Source organism: Dama dama, chromosome 10 (genome assembly GCF_033118175.1).
Source record: "Dama dama isolate Ldn47 chromosome 10, ASM3311817v1, whole genome shotgun sequence".
NCBI classification, from domain to species: domain Eukaryota; kingdom Metazoa; phylum Chordata; class Mammalia; order Artiodactyla; family Cervidae; genus Dama; species Dama dama.
Genome location: NC_083690.1, coordinates 27,376,881 through 27,398,157, shown reverse-complemented (window position 1 = coordinate 27,398,157; position 21,277 = coordinate 27,376,881). Strand labels below are relative to the sequence as shown.

General features: G+C 50.9%; 1 protein-coding gene across 1 annotated transcript; it reads right to left on the bottom strand.

The window, feature by feature from the left end:
* Positions 1–2,140: 2,140 nt before the first annotated feature.
* Positions 2,141–19,005, bottom strand: ZNF48 (zinc finger protein 48). The gene is made up of 6 exons (XM_061152347.1): positions 18,874–19,005; positions 18,579–18,705; positions 15,492–17,291; positions 10,202–10,389; positions 9,698–9,847; positions 2,141–3,205 (listed from the first exon to the last, which is right to left on the bottom strand). The coding sequence occupies exons 2-6, from the start codon at positions 18,688–18,690 to the stop codon at positions 2,402–2,404; spliced, it is 3,054 nt and encodes a 1,017-aa protein (XP_061008330.1). The 5' UTR covers positions 18,691–18,705; positions 18,874–19,005; the 3' UTR covers positions 2,141–2,401.
* Between the last annotated feature and the right edge of the window lie 2,272 nt (positions 19,006–21,277).

The following is a 21,277-nucleotide window of genomic DNA, read 5'->3' as shown; positions in this document are numbered from 1 at the left end:
TTATTAAGGGCCTCACGCCCTCTTAACCAGTGACCTCTCTTACTTCCCTGGTGAGAGAATCCATCAGGCTGGAATTGCTTTAAGTTCCAAACCTTCCCGTCAGTGATAGCAAGAGCTTTATCTTATTGATCTCTTATTTCATCCTGTCTCCTTGATCAATTATCTCCTCTCTCCTCTATATAATTAAGGTCTCTTCCTTTCCATTAGCCCTTCCCACCAGCCCATAAAGCATAATCAAGCCTCTTCCCTATTGATAAGGCAAAATCAACAAAACTCCAGCTACTTCCATCATGATTTTTCACAGCCAAGCCACCCACTCTGCTTCCTTATTCTCTCATTTCTGCCCTAACCCACTCAAGGTTGGCTTTCACCCCCACCCCTTCCTTGGAGGGGTTTCCCTGTTGGCTCAGGGGTAAAGAATCCACCTGTGATACAGGAGGCGCGGGTTCAATCCCTGGGTCAGGAAGATCCTGTGGAGGAGGAAATGGCAATCCACTCCAGTACTCTTGCCTGGAGAATTCCACAAAGAGAGGAGCCTGGCGGGCTACAGTCCATGGGGTCGCAAAGAGTCAGACACAACACGACTGAGCATGCACACACCTCAACTGAAACTGTTCTCTTTGCTTTCCCTGAATTCATACACACACAGTGGTCACCAGAGCAGCATCTGACAGCTAAATTTCCTCTGTGAAACACTTTCCTCTAGATTTCCCAGACACTTTCGGTTTTCTTTCTACCTCTGGCTGTTCATTCACAGATTCAAGTTCTTGAGTACCCTCTCTGGATGTGGTGCCATAGCTTCCAGACCTGACACCCCTGAGCTGTTACTTCTATCACCTCCCTGATGCCTCCACATCTTTGTGTCCAGACTGGGCTGCAACAATGGCTGCCATTTAACTCCCCTCCTGCTCCTCATCCTGTGTCCCCATCTCAGTGACACTGCCTGCAATCCCCCAAGCTAAGAAGTGAAATCAGCCCAACTCTCCTGTGTCCCAGGTCCACTTTAACGCCTATGAATTCTAGTTCTATAATATGTCAGATCCCTCCCTCCCCTCTAATCCCTCAAGGCTTCTGTGTGGCCTCTGAACCGTTCACTTGGCTTTCAATGTCCTTAGTGGTTTGTCTCCTGCCAACCTCCTTGCTTCTTGTCTCTACATTCCACCCCCGGGGATGTCTGCAAGCTCTAACAAGTCTGCCATGCAGGTTCTGGGGCTCTCTTCATACCTCCCCAACCGCAACTCTCTTGACCTTAAGACTAGCTCAAATGTCACCTCTGAGGGAATTTCCCTGGCAGTCCAGTGGTTAAGACTCCACGCTTCTTCCAATGGAGGAGGGTGCAGGTTCGATCCCTGGTCAGGGAACTAAGATCCTTGCAGGGCACAGCTAAAAAAAATGTCACCTCTGAGAAGAGCTTCTCTAAACTCCAAGATTGCACTGAGGATCTCTCCTATCCAATAGCTCCACCATCATTGTCCCAGTGACAAGGGACTGCTGTCAGTCCCCCAAGGGACTACTGACTGGCTGTCAGTACCTATCTGCTTATCTGCAGAAATAGAGGTAAAGTGAGTTACCTAACTTTGGAATGCTTTGAGGATGAAAATGAGCTAGTAATAATGTAGCGCTGAAGGCCTTTAAACTCAGGTGGTGCAGCGGTAAAGAATCCGCCTACCAATGCAGGCAAGTCAAGAGACATGAGTTCAATTACTGGGTTGGGAAGATTCCGAAGGAAATAGCAACCTGCTCCAGTACTCTTCCTGGGAAATTACATAGCCAGAGGGGCCTGGTGGGCTACCATTGAGAGAGAGACATGACTGAGCATACACCTGCACACAAAGTTGCCACTATCGCTTCTCTGCTAGACTGAGTTGCATGATGTTCATGCCCACTCACCAAAGTTCTGCAAAATGCATTACCCGTTGATCACGAATGTCACAAATTTATGAACCTTTCTAGATCTGAGTTCATGAAGACATAACCAAGGAGCAAGTGTAGAATGACTCCACACCCACAAACCCAGTTCCTGGAACCCTTTTGGGCTTATAGCCCCACTTGAATCCATGCCGATTCACTTAATTCACCTAAGCCTAGGGAGACCCCCAACTCCCCGCCTCTCCCCGCCCACCTCATTCACAGGCACGGATGGGGTGAGGATATAATACTTTATTCACTCTAACATGGGCCGAGGGGATGTAATGAGGGGGAAGTGGGCACGTTTCCAGGGATCCCGGTAGGGGAATCCTGTCTCCCAGTTCCAGGGCAGCCAGACCTGCCAGTCCCATCCTATTCAAGACGCTGGTGGTGGGGCGGGGAGTTGTCCAGGTTAACGCAGCCCCAGGTTGGAATCCCAGAGTGCCCCTCCCCAGCTGGAGGCTCGCACCCCGCGGAGAAAAGAAACGGCGGCTCAGCTGCCCTCACAATCTGGGCAGCGCTCGGTGGCAGTGGCTCCAGCTGGCAGCTTGAAGTCCCGGCCGCAGCCGGCGCAGATATAGAGACGGCGCCGCATATGCGCGCGACGGTGGCGGATGAAGTGCGAGCTGAGGCGGAAGCGCCGGCCGCACTCGGAGCAGGGATAGGGCCGCTCGCCGGTGTGCGTGCGCGCATGCTCCGCCAGGTTGGAGCGGTGGCCGAAGCCGCGGCCGCACACGGGGCAGCGGTGCGGCTTCTCGCCCGTGTGCACGCGCCGGTGCTTGGCCAGCGCCGAGCTCTGGGCGAAGCGCGTGCCGCAGTCGGCGCAGGCGTACGGCCGCTCGCCCGTGTGCGTGCGTCGGTGGCGCGCCAGGCATGAACTGCCGCCGAAGGCGCGTCCGCAGTCCGGGCACGCGTACGGCTTCTCGCCCGTGTGCACGCGCAGATGCTGTGCGTAGTTGGAGCTCTGCGCGAAGCGGCGGCCGCATTGTGCGCATGCGTACGGCTTCTCGCCCGTGTGGCGCCGCCGGTGCTGCCGCAGATTCGAGGCGGCGGAGAAGCGCTTGTCGCACTCCGGGCACTCGTAAGGCCGTTCGCCCGTGTGGGTGCGGCTGTGTTTGGTCAGCGCCGACTTCTGCGAGAAGCGCCGGCCACATTCGGTGCACGCAAAGGGCCGCTCGCCCGTGTGTATGCGGACGTGCTTGGCCAGTGTGGAGCGGCGTGCAAAGGCGCGGCCGCAGTCCCGGCACGCGTGTGGGCGCGCCGGGTCTGCCGACGGCGCTGGCGCCTCGCTCGGGACCTGCGGGGAGAGGGGGGACAGATCAGCCCTGACGGAGAGACCCGGGAGCCGGAGACCTGGGGCTCCGCCAGCTGCAGCCTCCCCGTCCCCGGTTTGTACAGTAGTTAAAGCCAAGGGGTGCACCTCTCAGTACTGTTGTGTGCGTCTAATGAGAGAATTAACGCACATATCACAATGCCTGGTGTCGTTCCAGCTATTCTTTATTAATTCAACCAAAATTTATTGAGCGCGTAATGTGCCAGACTCTGTTCTAGGAACTGGGGATTCAGCATTAAATTTTTTTTTAACTCATAATTTCAGGAAGAATGGATAAAAGGGGTGCTGGTACTGGGGGGATGGTGTAAATTTAAATAGGGTTAAGAAACCTCACTGATGTCATCTGAGCCTTTACCTAAAGGAGGTGAAAGAGCAGCTTCCAGAAGGGAAAAGGGGAAAACAAGGCCCTGAGGCAGGAGTTTTTCTGTTCCAGGAATGGCAAGAAAAAGTGCCTAGGGCAGAACACAGTAGGGGAGGAGTAATCCATGGAGTGGTCCTTAATGCGCGTTATCTTAGCATAGATCCTTGAATGAGAATCTGATGAGGAACCAGTAGAGGAGATGTCGGAAGGTTCTGAGCAATGAGGGACAGATAAGACTCATATTTTAAAAGGTTCCACAGAATGAAGGAGGGGAAGGGGCAGAAACCCACCGAGGAGGCCCCTGTACTGCAGGCCAGGGAAGACAATGGCTTGGACCCAGGTGACAGAGGTGGAAAGTGAAAGTGGTGAGAAGTGGTCTGCTTCTGGATATATTCTGCAATTGGAGACAGCCAACCTGATGATAGATTAGACATGAGATACAAAGAAAGAGAGGCGTCAAGATGACTCCAAGGATTTTGAGCTTAGCAACTGCAAAGGCAGAGTTGTCATCTACAGAATGGTGGGGGGAGGGGGGGGAGTGTTGCGGGGGGGAACAACGAGTTGGTACCTGTGGTCTGTTTCTGATCCTACCCACAGTTGTCCTGGACACATCTGGAGCTCAGGAGAGAGGCCCAGGCTGGAGATGTAAATTGGGAAGACATCAGCCTGCAGGGGATTTTTAAAGCCTTGAGACTGGATGAGTTCAGGGACTAGAGAGAACTGGGAAGCAAGATGTGAAGCAGCCAGCAAAGGAGATTGAGCAGCCAGTGAGGTCAGAGACCCAGGAGAGCATGATGTCTTAGAGCCAGGCTACAATCAAGTTTAGACTCTTTAATAAACTTTTAAGAGCAAGCACCTATCATTGTTTAAAGCTGCACAAAAGGCAGCAAGCATGAAACCCAAATACTCTGAGGCCTGAAATGAAAAAAATTGGAGAATATGTCAGTTTCATGAGGTCTGGGTCTCTAGAGATAAAATCAGAAAAAGAAATGCTTTATAAGAGGCAGATGAAGGAAAAACAGTTTGCACTAACAGTAAAGAGGAGTACTGAGGACACACTGCTTCCTTCATAGAAAAGAGAAGGCTCATCCTAGCAAAAGTGATGTTGAATCTCTACTATGGACTAAGCAGGGCTTCCCTGGTGGCTCAGATGGTAAAGTGCCTGTCTGCAATGCAGGAACATGGGTTCGATCCCTGGGTTGGGAAGATACCCTGGAGAAGAAAATGGCAGCCCACTCCAGTACTCTTGCCTGGAAAATCCCATGGACAGAGGAGCCTGGTATGCTACAGTCCATGGGGTACTTCACTTTCACTTTCATGGACTAAGCAAATAGAATATTAATTCATGACCAAGTGAAAAACCAGGCATGTATTAAGGATAAGACAGCATTAGCTTCTGTCTCCCCATATTCCTTCTCTACCAAGTAATTATCATTATTCTTTTATAGATAAAGAAACAGTTTAAGAGAGGTGACAACTAGGGAGTAGTAAGGCCTTTTTCTGAAGTTGTAAGGAGAGCAGCTTCAGGGCCTTCAAGATCCTTTGTTAAAGACAGTAGCTTAAAAAAAAAAAAAAAAAAGACAGTAGCTTTTTGGGACTCCCCTGGTGGTTCAGTGGCTAAGCCTCCATGCTCCCAATGCAGGGGGCCCAGGTTCAATCCCTAGTCAGGGAACTAGATCCTACATCCCACAACTAAGACCTGGCACAGCCAAAATAATTAATTAATTTTTAAAAGACAGCAGCTTTTTGTTAACCACCTCAGAAATGTGGGGCTTCCCTTGTGGCTCAGCTGGTCAAGAAACTGCCTGCCATGTGGGAGACCTGGGTTCGATTCCTGAGTTGGGAAGATCCCCTGTAGAAGGGAAAGGCTACCCACTCCAGTATTCTGGCCTGGAGAATTCCATGGACTGTATATAGTCCAAGGGGTCGCAAAGAGTCGGACATGACTGAGTGACTTTCACTTTCACTTTTTCAGAAATGCGGAAACAAAGCAGTTTGAAAAATTAGTCACCAAGCAAGGCAACCCTGGCTACAACAGTTTATACAATGATATTAGTGATAACAACATTAGAGTGTAAGATTTGACAGTGTTGTTATGTACAATACATTATTGTATTAAATCTTCCTGTCACCCCTCTTCCCCCACCCCTACCCCCAGGATCAGGCATTATCTTTTGGAAACTGAGAAAACTGAACTGAGAGAGATTAAATTGATATAGCCCATGGGAGTCAGGACTGACTTTATAGAGTTCTCATCCTTCAGCAGTAGGCTACACTGCTTCCCTGCACTCAGAGTGCCAAGATGTGCCAGCGGCTGGATTCCAAGTGCCTGGAACTCTCCAAGAGGGATTCAAGGTTAAAATACAACTTGATACTTTAAATTGAGAAACTCCCCACAGCAATTTGGCACAGTCTGAATTCAAGGTCACACTTTCCAGTCTTGCCCTGGTTTTAACAACTATGGGGTTTATATCGTGGAAAGAATTTTTCTCATTATATCTATATTTTTCTGGCCCCTTTTTTTTCTTTGGCACCCTTCTTTTAGGTGACCGACCAGCCTGAGGACTTTCTTAACCCTGGATTCACTAATTTGGGAAAAAGAAATTCTTCACACAAGTACCCTTGGAATCTCCAACTCCAGGAGGAGAGGCCTTGGGTGCCCCAGGAAGAATCTTGGTGAGGGGTTGAGTCTAGCTCATTAAGACCCCAGGAAAGTCCCTCCCCCCCCCCCCCCCCACCCCAACGCCTCACTGAACCAAGGAGGGCAAGGTAGGCTAGGTAACATTAAGTATTTGCCGACTTGAAGTATGCACATCACAGAATGCAAAAGGCTTCTAAGTATTATGTAGGCTTACTTTTATCATCATGATCATCATGTATTTATCTTCATGGTTATTAGAAAAACAACAGATCACATGAAACCCACAGTTTTATCGGCATTATTGTTCAGATGAAGGTAAATTTATTTATCAAAACAATGTGAATCTATTTAAAGGCAACTAAATAAATGAGCACAACAGGTGAGCAATAGACACGTGAATGAAGTTTGGCAAATACCAGACTTACATGTCTTTTCAATTCTATGACTGTCAGATTTTAAAATTAGAATAATGGGTATCTGCACTCTTAACATGAGAGCACTAGGGGGATATGATGTAGTTTAATAATGTGATAATCCAAGTATTTAAAGTTAGTGATTTTTGCCTTTCTGCTTAAGTTTAAAAAAAGAGCAAACGTTCCAGTTTCTTCTTCAACCATTACTTTTCTAATTAATAAATAACTACCATTTACTAAGCACTCACTATGTGCCAGGAACTGCAATAAATACTTTTCACCCATGTTCTTGTTTTAAATTCTCACAACCCTTTGGGTTAGGTTGTATTAGCTCTATTTTAAAATAAGGATAGAAGACTCAGAAGTAAGTGACCATCAAGGCCCTACAGCTGATCCATCAGCAGGGCCAGGGTTTACACTGGAAGGCTGTCATTGTCCAAAATGCCTTTTCTCTCAGCCATGATGCAATCCTATCTCACTGACAAGTTTGAGGTCACCTCCACAGCTTGTCTCCCTCCCCTGGATTCTTTTAGCTGTCCAAATCTCCCTTCTTTGGAGTACAGAGTATATAATACAATCCTGACCTCCCTCACTCATTGCGACAAGAAGGGTGGTCCATAGACCAGCAGCGTCACTGGCAACTTGTTAGAAATGCAGAATCTCAAATCCCACTCCAAACCTACTGAATCAGAATCTTCACTTTAGCAAGACCCGCAAGTGGAATGTATGCATGTTAAAAATGAAAACTGATCTAGAAGAGAGGCGCACTACTCCCAGAGAAAGCAGATGGGAAAAGTAAAGAGCATTTTACAGGCTAAAAGACCACACGGGCAAAGTCTTCGAGGTCAGATGTACTTGAAACTGGGGCATGGGAAGGATGCTGACTGACTAGAGATGAAGCCATGAGGTTGAAGGATGAAGAGCTTGGAATGCCAGGCGTGGGAGCTTAGGGAAACAAAACCACTCAAGGTTCGATTTTAAGGAGGAAAAGACAGAATTGGATGCACATAGAGCCCTCTGGGAAAATCTTTCTATTCATTAAAGATAGTTTGGATTTTGATAGGAGGTGAGAGACTACTCTAATCCCTGTGTGCACCATAATTAGGGCCTGTCCTGGACAATGACTGGCCATGTGAGAGCTGAGACTTACAGAATGTGGACACTGAGCTTTGGAGACCACTATTTCATAAGAACCCAGACTCAAGGAGACCACACAGCAAGTTGATGAGCTATTTTGTGGGCACAGTGCTAAATCTTTGTGGGATGTGTGTGTGTAACTCATATTTCTACTCTCCTCCAAATCCAGTCACCCACGTGATATTTACTCTGGATTTCAAGGATCTTACTTTCATTATCTCATTTTATAGTTGAGAAAGCTGTTGAGGCAAAGCTGGTAAATGTGGTCGTCAGGATTTGAGCCGATGCTTTTAACCACTAAGTGACACCACTCAGAGTGTAGCCCTACCGCCCTTTCATGACTAGCCATGCCGACCCCCACCCTTCCCATCCTTAGCTCCAGTCACTCCAAACAGTGTTCCCAAATATCTCCTTCTTTCCACCTTCCCTCCACTGCTGCCAGTACCTTAGAGCAGGCCATCAGCCTTACCTGACCTGGTCTCCCCATAACAGCCAACGATTCTTCTAAAAAGGAAATGTGATCATGCCTCTTCTCTGATTTGAAGCTTCTCATGGCACTGCATAACCTAACACAGTAGGTACAAATCTATAGGCTGACTATACGTAAACACCTTTTACTCTCTGGTCCATCTGTTTCTCTGGCCTTATCTTTTCTGAGCACTTGCTGTGTCCTCATCCTGGAATGCCCTTCCTCCTCCTCTATTTGCCATATTCCCACTAAGTTTACAAGGCCCATGTCAAAGTTATTTCCCTGAAACGTTTCCTACTGCCTTGAGTTATTTGCCTTCACTCCTCTGTCTAGGCCTCTATGTTGGTTTCCCTGTTGACATCCAGCCCCAGGATTCAGCCTTATTGAGGCCTTGATAAAAATGAGTTGAAACATCTCCAGAAGGATGACCTAGCCCAAAGTCCTGAACTTTAGGAGGAAGAATGAATAATAATAGCAAAAAATATGTACAGAGTGTTTATTGTGTGCCAGACACAGTTCTAACTCTTGACAAGTATTAACTCATTTAATCCTTCCAATCCCAAGAAGTAGGTGCTATTATGATTTCACTTTTACCAATGAGGAAACTGAGGCACAAAGAGGTTAAACTTGCCAAAGGTCACACAGCTGGTAAGTAACTGATGGAGTTGGAAGTCCACCCTAACTCGGGAGTCTTTTTCTTAACTTACAGGCCAAAGGAGACCAGGGGATTCACAGGGCCGGAAGAGGCAGGCTGAGCTAGGAGGATGGGCCAAGGAGGCCTGAGAAAAACAGAACTAAACGGGCCAAGGCAGTGAAAGCATGGAGTCCTAACCACTGAACCGCCAGGGAATTCCCTAAATAGTTATTTTGACTGGAAGAGGAGGCCACAGAAGCCAGCCCCCTCCCCCTAGGCCCCACCACACCCACTAGGGGGCAGCAGAACTTTCTTTTCCTGGGAACTGGCCACTGTGCAGGAAGAAATCAGGGAACCCGGGCCCAGAAACCCTGCATATGGACACAAGGGCTGCTGTGGCTTGGGGTGGGAGTCTTGTAGAGTTCTGGGAAATAGAAATATACCTAGTGGCAGCTAGGGTCCCGAAAGGGGAAATCTAACTCATATTTTGATCTGCTTAAAACTCCCCTCTTTAAACCTTCCACGCCCTTGTCAGTCTAACCCTGCTATACATCAAGCTCCACGAGAAACCGAGGAGGGCATTTACTCTCCAGCACCCAGCACAGAGCCTGGCACAGTAGGCGTGACATCTGTATTGTGGCAGCATGGACAATGGGACAGAAGGATGGGTGGCCAACTCTTGAGATTCTAAGCCTGAGAGTCCAGGGAAAGTAGGGGGAGGATCCCTGGCTTCTGACTGAGGGAGGTTGGACCTGCACCAGATTTAGGGCCGATGGGACCCCCGTGGTGTGGGACACGTACCTCCTTGTTGTCCATAGGGATCTTGAGTTTCACCACTTCATACTTCTCTTCACCCTCTTCCTCCTCACCCTTCACCAGCAGCACCATCTCCTCTTGCATCTCTTCCTCCTCCTCCTCCTCCGTCTGCTGTTCACCGGGCATCTTGGTGTCCTGGGGCAGGGAGCTGAGTCAGCTCAGGACCCGCCCCCCCCGACCATGGCTCTGGCCCACACAAGGCGATGCAGCCGTGGCTTCTCCTCCCGTGCCCAGATCTGTGTCTGACCCTCTTCCCTGTATCCCAACCCGGCCCTAGGCCCCAGCCTTGTCCCGGGACCAGCTCGAAAGACTCGTTCACGCTACTCATCCTGGCATTCAAGGCCCTGAACACTTCGAATCTCCAGCCCCGGTGAGACGCCACCCTCCCCGCGCTGAGTCACTCCCAGGAGCCTGGGTCAGCGGCCCGGAGCTCTAGGGCACGGGCTGGAGGCGGGATCGGGGCGGAGACCCTGGGGGGTGCGCACTCACCAGCCGCAGGTTCGGGCGCTCGCGCTGCCCCAGGCCAGGGCGCCGGGCGGTTGGGCACTCTGCGACGCCGCGACTCCGGGGGCGGGGCGTGGGCGTGGCCTCAGAGGCAACCGGCCATTGGTTCAGAACACAAACTCCGCCCCCGAGGGGGAGGGGCCAGAGGACCCAGGCGTCCGGCCCAAACTGCCCTGGGAGGGTGGCAAGCCCACACCCAGCGCCTTCAGCTATCCCCTAACTCCCAAAGACCCCAGGCCGGCCTACTCGGTGTTCAACGTCCTCGCAGTCTAGTTGTGACCTACCTTCAAAGCTCGTTTCCTTTGGCCGGCTCGGAGGTCTCCGTGGCGGCCAAGCGCGTCTGCTCCGCCCGAAATAGGCCACGTGCGCTCCCGCCCCTGCCTGGGCCTCTCGCTGGCGCCCCGCCTGGAGGGCGGACCCTGTTGCCTCCTTACCTCTCTCCTTCCCTCTTTTTGCCTCTTCTTCCATCTTTTCTGCTTTCCCGGCATTGCCTTCAGGTTTCCTGGTCTCTGGGATACCTTGCCCCTTTAGTACATACTTACCAACAGGCACCCCAGTTATCGCTGCCATTTATTGTGTGGTGCGCCTCTTGGGCGCCATCGTTAGGCTAAGCCTTTTACACCCCTGATCTCCTCACAAAGGTGGGTCCATTTCACAGATGAGCTAACTGAAGTTCAAGGAGGTAAACTGATTTACCTAAGTTCCACAGTAAGTGTTGTCATAGCATCTCTGACAGCCCAGTAGCCTAGGTGGAAATTTATACCACACAGACCAGATCCAGTCCACAGAAGTATTTTGGCCCTCAGGTTTAAAAGTAAACTTCAAAAAAAGCCTGAGAGGTTTTACAAATTTTAATTCCCAACATTTAAAAATTAAGATAGTTCATATATAAAGATCTGTATTTTCCCACTTCTTGTATTTCCCACTTGAAAAAGATAACCTAATTCTCGCATTTTATGAATGGGGCAATGTGGATTCAGAAATGATGAAAGAAAAGAGAAATAACATTCAGTAAGTGCTTACAATCCCTAGTGTCCTTACAACAACCCTGTGGGGATCAATAATATTATCTTCCTTTGACAAATGAGGGAACTAAAAGCTTAGAGAGCTTAAGTAATATGCTCAAAGTCACATAGCTGGTAAGTAACAAATTCCAAAGCTCATATTGTTTCTGTTGCACCAAATTATCTCTCAGAACTGAGGTTACATGAGGAAAATGGTAGCAGAGCCAGGAGTGAAGCCTGATTCTCAGTCTGCAGAACCCAGAGCATAATTTGGATGTTGGGATTACATCTGGTCAAAGTTTTGCTCTTCCTCAGAGCTGTGAAAAGAAGGTAAATGAGTATGATACAATCAAGATCCCCCAAACCACTTGTGTTCATTCTCTCATCAAATATTTATTGAGCCCTACTGTGTGCCTGACACCATTTTAGACACTGGAGATGCAGTCATGAACAAAAGAGCCGAAAACCTTGACTACTGTGGCACTTCTCAGGGTGTACAAAATGTCACCAAGTAAATAAGGTACTTTCAGCTAAGGATAAGTATCAGAAGGAAATAGGACCAGATGGTGCAACAGAGGGTGGCTATGGTTGGGGGCTTCTTTAATGTGAGCAGGGAAGGCATCTCTTAGGAAATAATACATGAAATGAAACTTGAATGGTGAGAAAGGGTTAATCATTTGACAATCTAGAGGAAGAATGTTCTAGAGAGAACTAGAGAAACTTTATAGTGAGATTAAAGTTGGCATGTCTGAGGGAAAGAGAGAAGACTTGTGTGGCTGGAGCCAAATGAAGAGGAATATCATGTGGGAGTTGGAAAAGAGGCAGGCAGGGGTCAGATTATGGCTGGAAATCTAGCAAAAGGCCAGACGTGCTTCCCCCTGATTCAGAGAATCAGTGAGGAGACTCAGCGGGGAGCAGTGAAAGTCCCCACTGGAAGGTCCTCCTACTGTGGGAGGATTTGGGAACAGACACTTGCAGAAGGAGGATTATGAACAAGTATCTATCTGGAATCCCAGCTAGTTCCTGAGAATCTCTTAGTCTAGTAAAGAAGATAATGATTAAAAAAAAAAAAGAAGAAGAAGAAGATAATGATTTAAAAATACACATGTAGGGCTTAAGTGATAAAGAATTCCCCTGCCAATGCAGGAGACATGGGTTCGATCCCTAATCGGAGAAGATCCCACATGCCATGGAGCAACTAAGCCGGAGTGCCACAACCACTGAGCCTGTGCTCTAGAGCCTGGGAGCCGCAACTACTGGAGCCTGTGTGACTACAGCCTGTGCTCCACAACAAGAGAAGCCACTGAAATGAGAAACCTGCGCACCACAACTAGAGAGTGGCCTGCGCAGCAACAAAGACCCAGCACACCCAAAAACAAATAAAAAGTTTTAAAACCCAATAATATATTCTCCAGGGGGATCTTCCCAACCCAGGGATCGAACCTGGGTCTCCTGCATTGTAGGCAGATTCTTTACTGTCTGAGCCACCAGGGAAGCCTAGATAATATTTTATATATAATATACATATGAAAAGGAAATAATAGGTGTTCTGGCAGGAAAACAGTGGGGTGAGTGAATAACTCCCTGGAAGGGAGTGGATATTGGGTGCAGGCCTCACTGAAGAGATAAAGGACCTTCAAAGATGAGTGGGGGTTTGCCAGATGGACAAACAGGTAGCAGTTCGTGAGATTGTGAACTCTTGTGAAGGGCACATCATGTTCAAGGACATCATTCACCAAAGTATTGAGGGAGGGCTATTGTGTGCCAGGCCCCTTTTAGAATTAGGCAGTAGAAAGTTGAATTTGGAAAAGTCTTTATCTTTCTTTTCACTATTCTGCATTTCACTATTTGCCTTCAGCCTCAGTAGAAGTTTACTTGAGCTTCTGAATCCCCAAGGACTTGGTACAGAGAACATACCATCCGCTATCCCATCTCCCACCTCCTCCTTTCTTAGCATATTCCACATCATTGTTTACGTCTTAACATAATTGCCACTTCTTTGAAGAGGCATTGGATCATATAGGATTCTCTCCTACCTGCAAGCTTCCTACCACACTTGAAAATATTTGTTCAATGTCTATCTTCTGCATAGAAACTGAGGGCAGAAATTTTAACTTGTTCATCTTTCTATGTCCAATACCCAGCACGCAGTAGGTAGTGCTGTTGTTGAATGTCTCTTTATTCTAAAGAAGCTCTTGATGTGTTAAGGGCTCAGAGGAAGAGGGTACTAACCCAGGCTGGAAGTTTAGGGAAGGCTTCTGGGAGGAAGTAACGCTTAAGGTATTTGGATAGGGGGTGGGGAGCATTCCAAGTTACCAAAACAAAACATTTAAGAGGCACAGAGCTGAAACCACACACGTGGAAGGTCTTGAATGCCAACTAAGGAGTTAAGTTTTACAGACAGGACATGCTGCTATACGGCAGGGTTTTTAATAGGGGAGTGATGTGGTCAGATTTTTACAAAGTTCACTGCAGAGTAGCTTGGAAGCCATCCTGGTAGGGTGGGGAGACACGGAAACCAGCAGAAACGATCTTCCCAAAGGCCTCCATTAAGGTCTTTGAGGGGTGTGTGCATCTAAGGACAGAAGCCGCAAAGAATCCCGCGGCTGAAGTCAAAACACTGGGATTTCGAGTCTGTATAACAACTTGGTAGGGGTGGGAAGGCTGGGAGGAACCGCGCTGCAGCAAGCTTTCATTGGTTTCTAGGGAAGCCCGGCCAGTGGTTAATGTCGCGAGAGCTTCTACCCAGGGACCGTTCCCGCACGCAGATTAACTGAAATGCCAAGCCAGCGAAGTTGCAGAGCAGTCTTGTACTTCGTTTCTTAGATCGGTGAACCGCCCTAGCCTTTTTGGTCCCTGGCCAATCAGGTCAGTTCCTCTTCCCCCCTTCCTCCCTACTGGCGCCCTCCTTGGAAAAAGCTGGGAATTAGAGTCCAGCATCTAACGACGCACGGATGGCTGGGAAATATGGTTGCCTTTTCCAGGGGATAGAGACATCGCCTTTGGGCTATGCAGCCTAATGACCCGTTTCTCGACAAATAAAAAGGGGTCGTAGGGAGGCGGGGTTTCCCTGAAGGCAGAGAATCAGCGTCTCGGTCTTCTGCGCCGCTACCAGACCGGTTGGCCACTTTTCTCCCGGGTACTTGTCGCCATAGCAACAGAGCTTGCCTAACACCAACCCCTCTCGCTCCCACCCGTGGCGTCGCGTTTTACTTTTTAAGGGTCGCGCTAGATCCTGTGGCGTAGGTGGCGCCTGTGGGCAGCCAGCACTCAGGTCTAGGGCATCAGCTGACAGACCTGGTGGCCGTTTTTTAACCCGTTGCCAGAGCTAAAAAGCAGCTTTGACGACCCAACTTCTTTGACGGGCTCAAAGAGGGCAGGTTTACACATGGCTTGTGGGTTTTGTCTGTGGTGACCCTTCAGCACCTTTCTCACCCCTCACGATGCACACACACGCACACACCAGTCCAAGCCTCAGATAAGAAGCAGTTTATTGGCGAGAAGACATATGGAGATGTGGCTGTCAGGCCTTGGTGCTTCCCTGGCCTTTCCTCACTCCTATACTGCCCTTCTCCCAGCCAATGTGTCTCTGCTGCCGTCCACCAGGACCTGGGCTTGGCGTCCAGAGCAAATGAGTGCTCATTGCGCTGTCTCTCACCTATTCTGTTGTGTCCAGGTGGTCGGGCAGTTGGGTCTGGACTCACTCCAAGTGTCCTCTTCCTGGCTCCGACCATGTCCAGTGACCCGAGGCTGGGTACTGCCTGCCTACCAACAGTACTCTCCCCATCAGGAGGATGGTCAAGATGGCCCTGTCTCACACTCTAACCCTTAACCTCAGAAGTCTCATTGCTCCTAGGTCTAACAAACCAGGTTCAGGATGCCGGTCTGGGTGGGGGTGGGGGGGAGGCAAGGTTGGGAGGGGTCAATTTACAGGTTAAGAGGCAGTAGGAATTTAGAATTCTTTAAGGGCCCTCAGGCTAAGGCTAGTTTATCAACAAGTATTTATTGCCTATTGTAGTCTAGGCAGTGTTCTAGAAGCTAGGGGTATAAACCACATTGGCAAGGTCCTGACCCAGCCCAGCCAGGACAGTTTCCTGAGCTTCAAGATCATTTGTCTCCAAATCTCTATTTCTATCTATTCACTCCTTTCTCCCCTTGGTTTCTTCCCTTCCTTCTCCCTCCCACCACCTCCCAGGGCCCTTTCTTCTCTGCTTAAGCAGCAGATACCCTCCCTTTGGTCTCTTGGGCCTCCACCCTCCCTGGACCCCATCATTCCAGTCCCGTTGATGGCTCCTCTTTGAGGGGCTTTGCCCGACCATCTCCTGTCCCAAAGGGCCTCAGGATCAGGTGCCCACGCTGGTGCTTGATACGGGCAGAACTGTCACCAAAGCCCTTGCCACACTCCGCACACTTGTATGGCTTCTCCCCAGTGTGTGTGCGCCTGTGTTTGACCAGGTCTGAGCTCCGGGGAAACTCCTTCCCGCAGAAGCCGCACACGTGGGGCTGGCTGGGTCCAGACGGCTGAGCCCGGACTCGTGATCGAGAGGCAGTGGGTGCTGGGCCGGGGGGGTTATGTGGCCTCAGGAGAGTGGATGGTGGTGGCGGCCTAGCCCGTTCCCCACGATGGGTGCGGAGGTGCTTGACGCGGGCTGAGCTGTCGGCAAAACCTTTGCCGCATTCTGGGCAGAGGTAGGGTTTCTCCCCAGTGTGTACGCGATGGTGTTTCACCAGGTCCGAGCTCCGGCGGAAGCCCTTGCCACACTCAGGGCACTTGTGGGGCTTGTCACCCGCCAGTGGTGGTGGCGGCTCTCCAGCCTGTGGGCCCCCAGGCTCCGGCTCCAAGCCAGGCAGGCCAAAAGGGCCATCCCCTGAGTGTGAAGGGCTTCGAGGCGTCAGCGGGGGGCTGGTGCCTAGAGGAGGTGGGGGTGGGCTGGAGCTGGGGGGTGGGCTGGGGATCAGGGGGGCCAGCGGGTAGCCTGGGAAGCTGAAGTCCTGGGGCTCCATGTGAGTGAGGCGGTGGCGGAGGAGGGTGGAGCTGAGGCTGAAGGTACGGTCACACTCGGGACAGGCGTGAGGCCTTTCGCCACTGTGGGTGCGGAGGTGCTTGACCCGCGCGGAGCTGTCAGCGAAGCCCTTGCCACACTCGGGGCAGAGGTAGGGCTTCTCTCCCGTGTGCACTCGCAGGTGCTTCACCAGATCTGAGCCCCGGGCAAACTCCTTTCCACACACATCGCAGCCAAAGGGCTTGGGCCCCAGGTGACTGCGCTGGTGGCTCAGGAGGCTGCAGCTGAGCACAAACCTTTTGCCACAATCGGTGCAGATGTATGGCTTCTCCTGGGCCTTAGGTCCCTGTGCAGCCGCCGTGGCCGCTCGAGATGGCTGCCGCCGGGGCACCACGGGCCGGGGGGGCTGCTCCCCTCGGTGCGTCCGCTGGTGCTTTATGCGGGCAGAACTGTCGCCAAAGCCCTTGCCACAGATGCCACACTTGTATGGCTTCTCGCCCGTGTGTGTCCGCTGGTGTTTCACCAGGTCCGAACTCTGCCGGAAGCTCTTGCCACATTCACCGCAGATAGTGGGGCGCTCACCAGCCGGGATCCTGGACCGAGGAATCTTTGGGGGCCCCTGGGCTGGTGCCCGGGCCCTGTAGGGCTTTTCGCCACTATGAGTTCGCTGGTGCTTGATCCGGGCAGAGCTGTCCCCAAAGCCCTTGCCACAGACCCCGCACTTGTAGGGCTTCTCCCCGGTGTGGGTTCGCTGGTGTTTCACCAGATCTGACATCTGCCGAAAGCTCTTGCCACACTCGCCACATACAGCAGCCCGATCACTAGCCTGGCCCCAGCGTGGTTCTCCTAGGAGTCGAGGGCCTCTGTCCCGAGCCTGAGGTTTTCCAGGTCCCTCCCTCTGGACCCACAGGTCATCCCAGGTCTGAATGCCTTCAGGTTTGAGAGAGGCATTTCCTACTTCATGACCTGGGGCCAAATCTTCCTCTTCCTTGAACTCCAAGTCATCCTCCTGTGGGGCATGTTCAAACTCATCTGGCTGAGAAATCTCCGCATGCTCATTCCCTAGACCTGGGGAAAGAAAAAGGAGCGGTAGACCCTGCCTTTTGGCTCAGCCTTCCCTCCGAGGCTCAGACGGTAAAGAATCAGCCTGCAATGTGGGAGAAACAGGTTCGATCCCTGGGTCAGGAAGACCCCCTGGAAAAGGGAATGACCACCCACTCCAGTATTCTGGCCTGGAGAATTCCAGACAGAGGAGCCTGGTGGGTCCATGGGATTGCAGAGTCGGACATGACGGAGCGATTAACACACTATCTTTAATAGCAACCTCCCCAGAAAGGCATCCTTGATGATGTGTGGTTGCAAAGATCTCTCTCCTCTGAATTTCCGAAACCCTTATATTGTTTGTGCCTCTCAGTAACAGTAACCTCCTTTTACCATTCCTTTCATATGTGCATATCACTTAAGTAAGCATTACTGAATCCTTGCAAACAATCCTATGAGGTAATACTATTAACTGTCCCCATTTTACAGACATGGAGTCTCTGAGAATTTTAAGTCACTCGCTCAAGGTTATAAAGTAACAAAGCCAGGTTTCTAACTGGGGTCTGATTCCCAAGCCTGCTGTTAAGCCCTACCTTATGTTCTATTTGGAAAGCCTAGTATTTACTAATTAGATTTTTTTTTTATTAGCCCAATCTGTAGTTTATTTCTTCAATCATCTTGTATGTACCTGAGAGGAGCCAGACACACAGCTGTCCCTCAGGATACTTAGCGTTGGTAGGAGAGATAAGATAAAACACAAATAATTATAATTGCAGGCTCAGAATGAACTGTGCTGTCGCAAGAGAGAGAGGACATTAGAGAGAGGGCTAGGCTTTCACAGCGGAGAAAAAAAGTAAACCATGGAAAGGAATGTGTGATAAAGCTGGAAAAGGGCTGTTGCAACTAGATGAAGCATGGAAGATGTGAATTGAACGCTAGACTAACACTTTTAATTAGTAGTGGAAGGGAACTAGGGAAGATTTTTGTGGAGGGAGACAAGATTAGACCAGGACTCAGATCAATGTGGCTTGTTGCACAGTGAGTGCCACAAGGGAGAGAAAAGGGCTTGAGGGGAGGCCGCTGCATTTGCCAGGATGAGATTGAACGAGGCCTGAAGTAGGACTCAAGCAGCGAGAATGATGACTGCAGAGGACGGGGAAAGAGTCCTTGAAATGATGCCCCTCAAGGCGTGTCGCCTAGTAGGTGCTCAGAAACACTGGTTCCCTCCCCCTCCCTGGAAGCACAGTTCACGTCCTATTTTTCTGGGTCTGGGCTAGGCAAAGCCCAGAACCGGGGGCCCCACCCGGTCATTACCTGCCCATGGAGGTGCACCGCTTCGGCCCTCACCTGTGCGGGCGCCTCTCAGCTGCTCTCTCTCCTCTGAGCCACGGAGATCCGGACCCCAGGGCCCCACCGCGCGCTCCATCGCCGGCACGCCGCCCTGAGCAAGGAGACAGACACAATTTCACGGTCACACAGCCATGTGCAGACGGCGGCGCCCTGCCGCTGCCCTCTGCCGGCCGGCACGGGCACCGGACAGCATTCCGGTGTCCGAGGTACGGGGCGCGGCTCCGGTGACCCCCACCCGCGCCGCCGGCCGCCCCTGCACCTGCTGCTCCTTCCGGCGCGCAGACGCCCCCTTCCCCTCCCGCCGCTGCCGCCGCCGCTTCAGCCGCCGCTTCCGCCAGTCCGGGGCCCTCCGGAGCTCCTCCGCGGGGCTCCGGTGCCCGTGCCACCAGTGGCTCGGGGATCGGGCTCGGCGCCAAACCGGGAGGGGGCTCGGACCCGGGCGTCCCGGGGGCGGCCGCTGGGGGCGGGGACGGGAAGCGGAAGCGCCGGGCGGCACCGGGCCGCTCTAGGACCCTGGAGGAGCTGCACGCCTGTGGGGGCCGCCCGTGTCCTCTGGAGCTCGGTGGCCGGCGGGCAGCCGCGTGCCGCGGAGAGGGCTACTCTGAGCCGAGTCCAATTGCCCGAACTCGGTGGTATTAACCGTGTGCTTCCTGGGCTGGAGCTGGATGCGGAGGGCCGAAGACTCTTCCTAATGGTCGCTGTGTCCGGCCACCCGCGCCGACCTCCGGAGGTGGCAGACAGCTCCAGCCACCCCAGCCTGGAGAAACAAAGAGACAGCCAAAGACAGACCCAGGGAAAGGGGTGGGGGAGAGACCAAGGCAGACAAAGGGCGGCCGAGGGCGGCGGAGACCCCAGACGGGGCGGGGGCGGGGCGCCGAGACGCAGGAAACAAAGCCGGGCTGGTCGGCGAGGCCGAGGGCCGGGGGTGGGGGCTGGGCTGGGCTGGGCTGGGGGAGACCGAGGCAGGATCGGGAGCTAGTGGCAGACGCCAGATAAATGCTGGGTAGAGGCAGGCCGATGGACTTAGACTTGGATTCGGAGACGGATTCGGAGACTCACAGAGTCGTAACCCTAAGAGCCCCCAGTCAGAGAGGATGCAAAGGCAGAGAGACCGAGAGACTGCAGCGGACCAAACACACAGGAGCAAAAGATTGGCCTCTTGAAACAAAGACATGTAGAAACAGATAAGAGAGATATCAAGTCGCTGAAGCAGAGTCGGAGGAACTGGGCAGGGCACCTGGCGAGAAACGAGCCCGGAGGCAGAGGAACAAAGAGTGAAACTGACAGAGACAAAGACAGACGCAAAGAAAAGAGGCCACGGGAAGACTAGGGACAGATCTACGCCGCTACAAAAGGAGCCGAGGGAGAAGCTAAAACATTAAACCTTGTTTCTCAGCTTCGTGCGGCCCTGGTTGGGGCTGTTTCAGTGGTCCCAGGGGTGTGATCCCCAGTATCTCCTCTGGGCATGTTTGCCTTTGGGGAGCAGGTGGGTTGCCTCTGCCGCTCATCTGATGATGGAGAGGGTTAATTAAGATTTGTATATTAATCAACACTTATTAGTGCCTCAGTACTATGCCAACAGTTTGATAAAGAGATAAAACACATGTAAGAGTTGTCTTTGGGGTGCTACCATTTTAAAGGGGCAAGCACACAATTCATGATAAATAAGAACTGTAAGGGCATGAGAGTTATGTGGACTAATCCAAGATATTATAGTATGGGAAACCAGGAAGAGGTCTTATTTGTGGGAATGAGCACGAATGTTTGTTGTTGTTTAGTTGCTAAGTCATGTCCAACTCTGTGACCCCATGACAAGCTTCCCTGTCCTTCACTGTCTCCCAGAGTTTGCTCAAAGTCATGTTCATTGAGTTGGTGATACTATCTGACCGTCTTATGCTCTGTTACCCGCTTCTCCTCCTGCCCTCAATCTTTCCCAGCATCAGGGTCTTTTCCCATGAGTCAGCTCTTTGCATCAGGGGCCAAAGTATTGGAGCTTAAACTTCAGCATCAATCCTTCCAGTGAATATTCAGGGTTGATTTCCTTTAGGATTGACTAGTTTGATCTCCTTGCTGTCCAAGAAACTCTCAAAAGTCTTCTCCAGTACTGCAGTTTGAACACATTAATTCTTTGGTGCTCAGCCTTCTTTATGGCCCAATTTCTCACATCTAGAACATGGAGACATACAGATGTTGTGGACAGAGTCTACACTGACCTAATGGACAAAGATATGATAGGAATGTAGTACAGAGAGAAACCTGTAGAGTTTAGTGGCTGCGGACATTATCTTTAAGGTCATTCATGCAGAGTTTTATTCCTGATCTTGTCATTTACTCCCTTTAACCTTGGGAAGTTACTTCTGTTTTTTGAACTGTAAAATGGAGATACTACCTAACTTGAATGGTTGAGAATAATATGTGTAAAGTACTCAGTAAAAAAATATCAGTTGTGACTCTTTGGGCTGAAGTAACCAAGGAAGAATGTGGTGTTTTCAAGCTGATCCTTTCAATCAGCTAAGATTTCAGCGAGGTCCAGAGCCTGTCTGAAGGGGACCCTGAATGAAGAACTCCAGGCACAGTCGCTCACAAACTAATGGAAAACCTACTATGCGCTAGAAGCTTGGGGATCCAAAGATGATTAAGGGGACTTTCCTGGTCATCTGATG

Bases quoted from the DNA above. Each gene is read 5' to 3' on its own strand.
- ZNF48 (XM_061152347.1), bottom strand. From the start codon at position 18,690: ATGGAGCGCGCGGTGGGGCCCTGGGGTCCGGATCTCCGTGGCTCAGAG. The intron at 10,390-15,491 runs GATGGGGTCCAG...CCACCCTCCCAG, and splicing joins GCCATCAACGGGACTGGAAT to GGCAGTTTGGGCCGGACGCC. The intron at 3,206-9,697 runs GTACGTGTCCCA...CTCTCCCCGCAG, and splicing joins TCCCTATGGACAACAAGGAG to GTCCCGAGCGAGGCGCCAGC.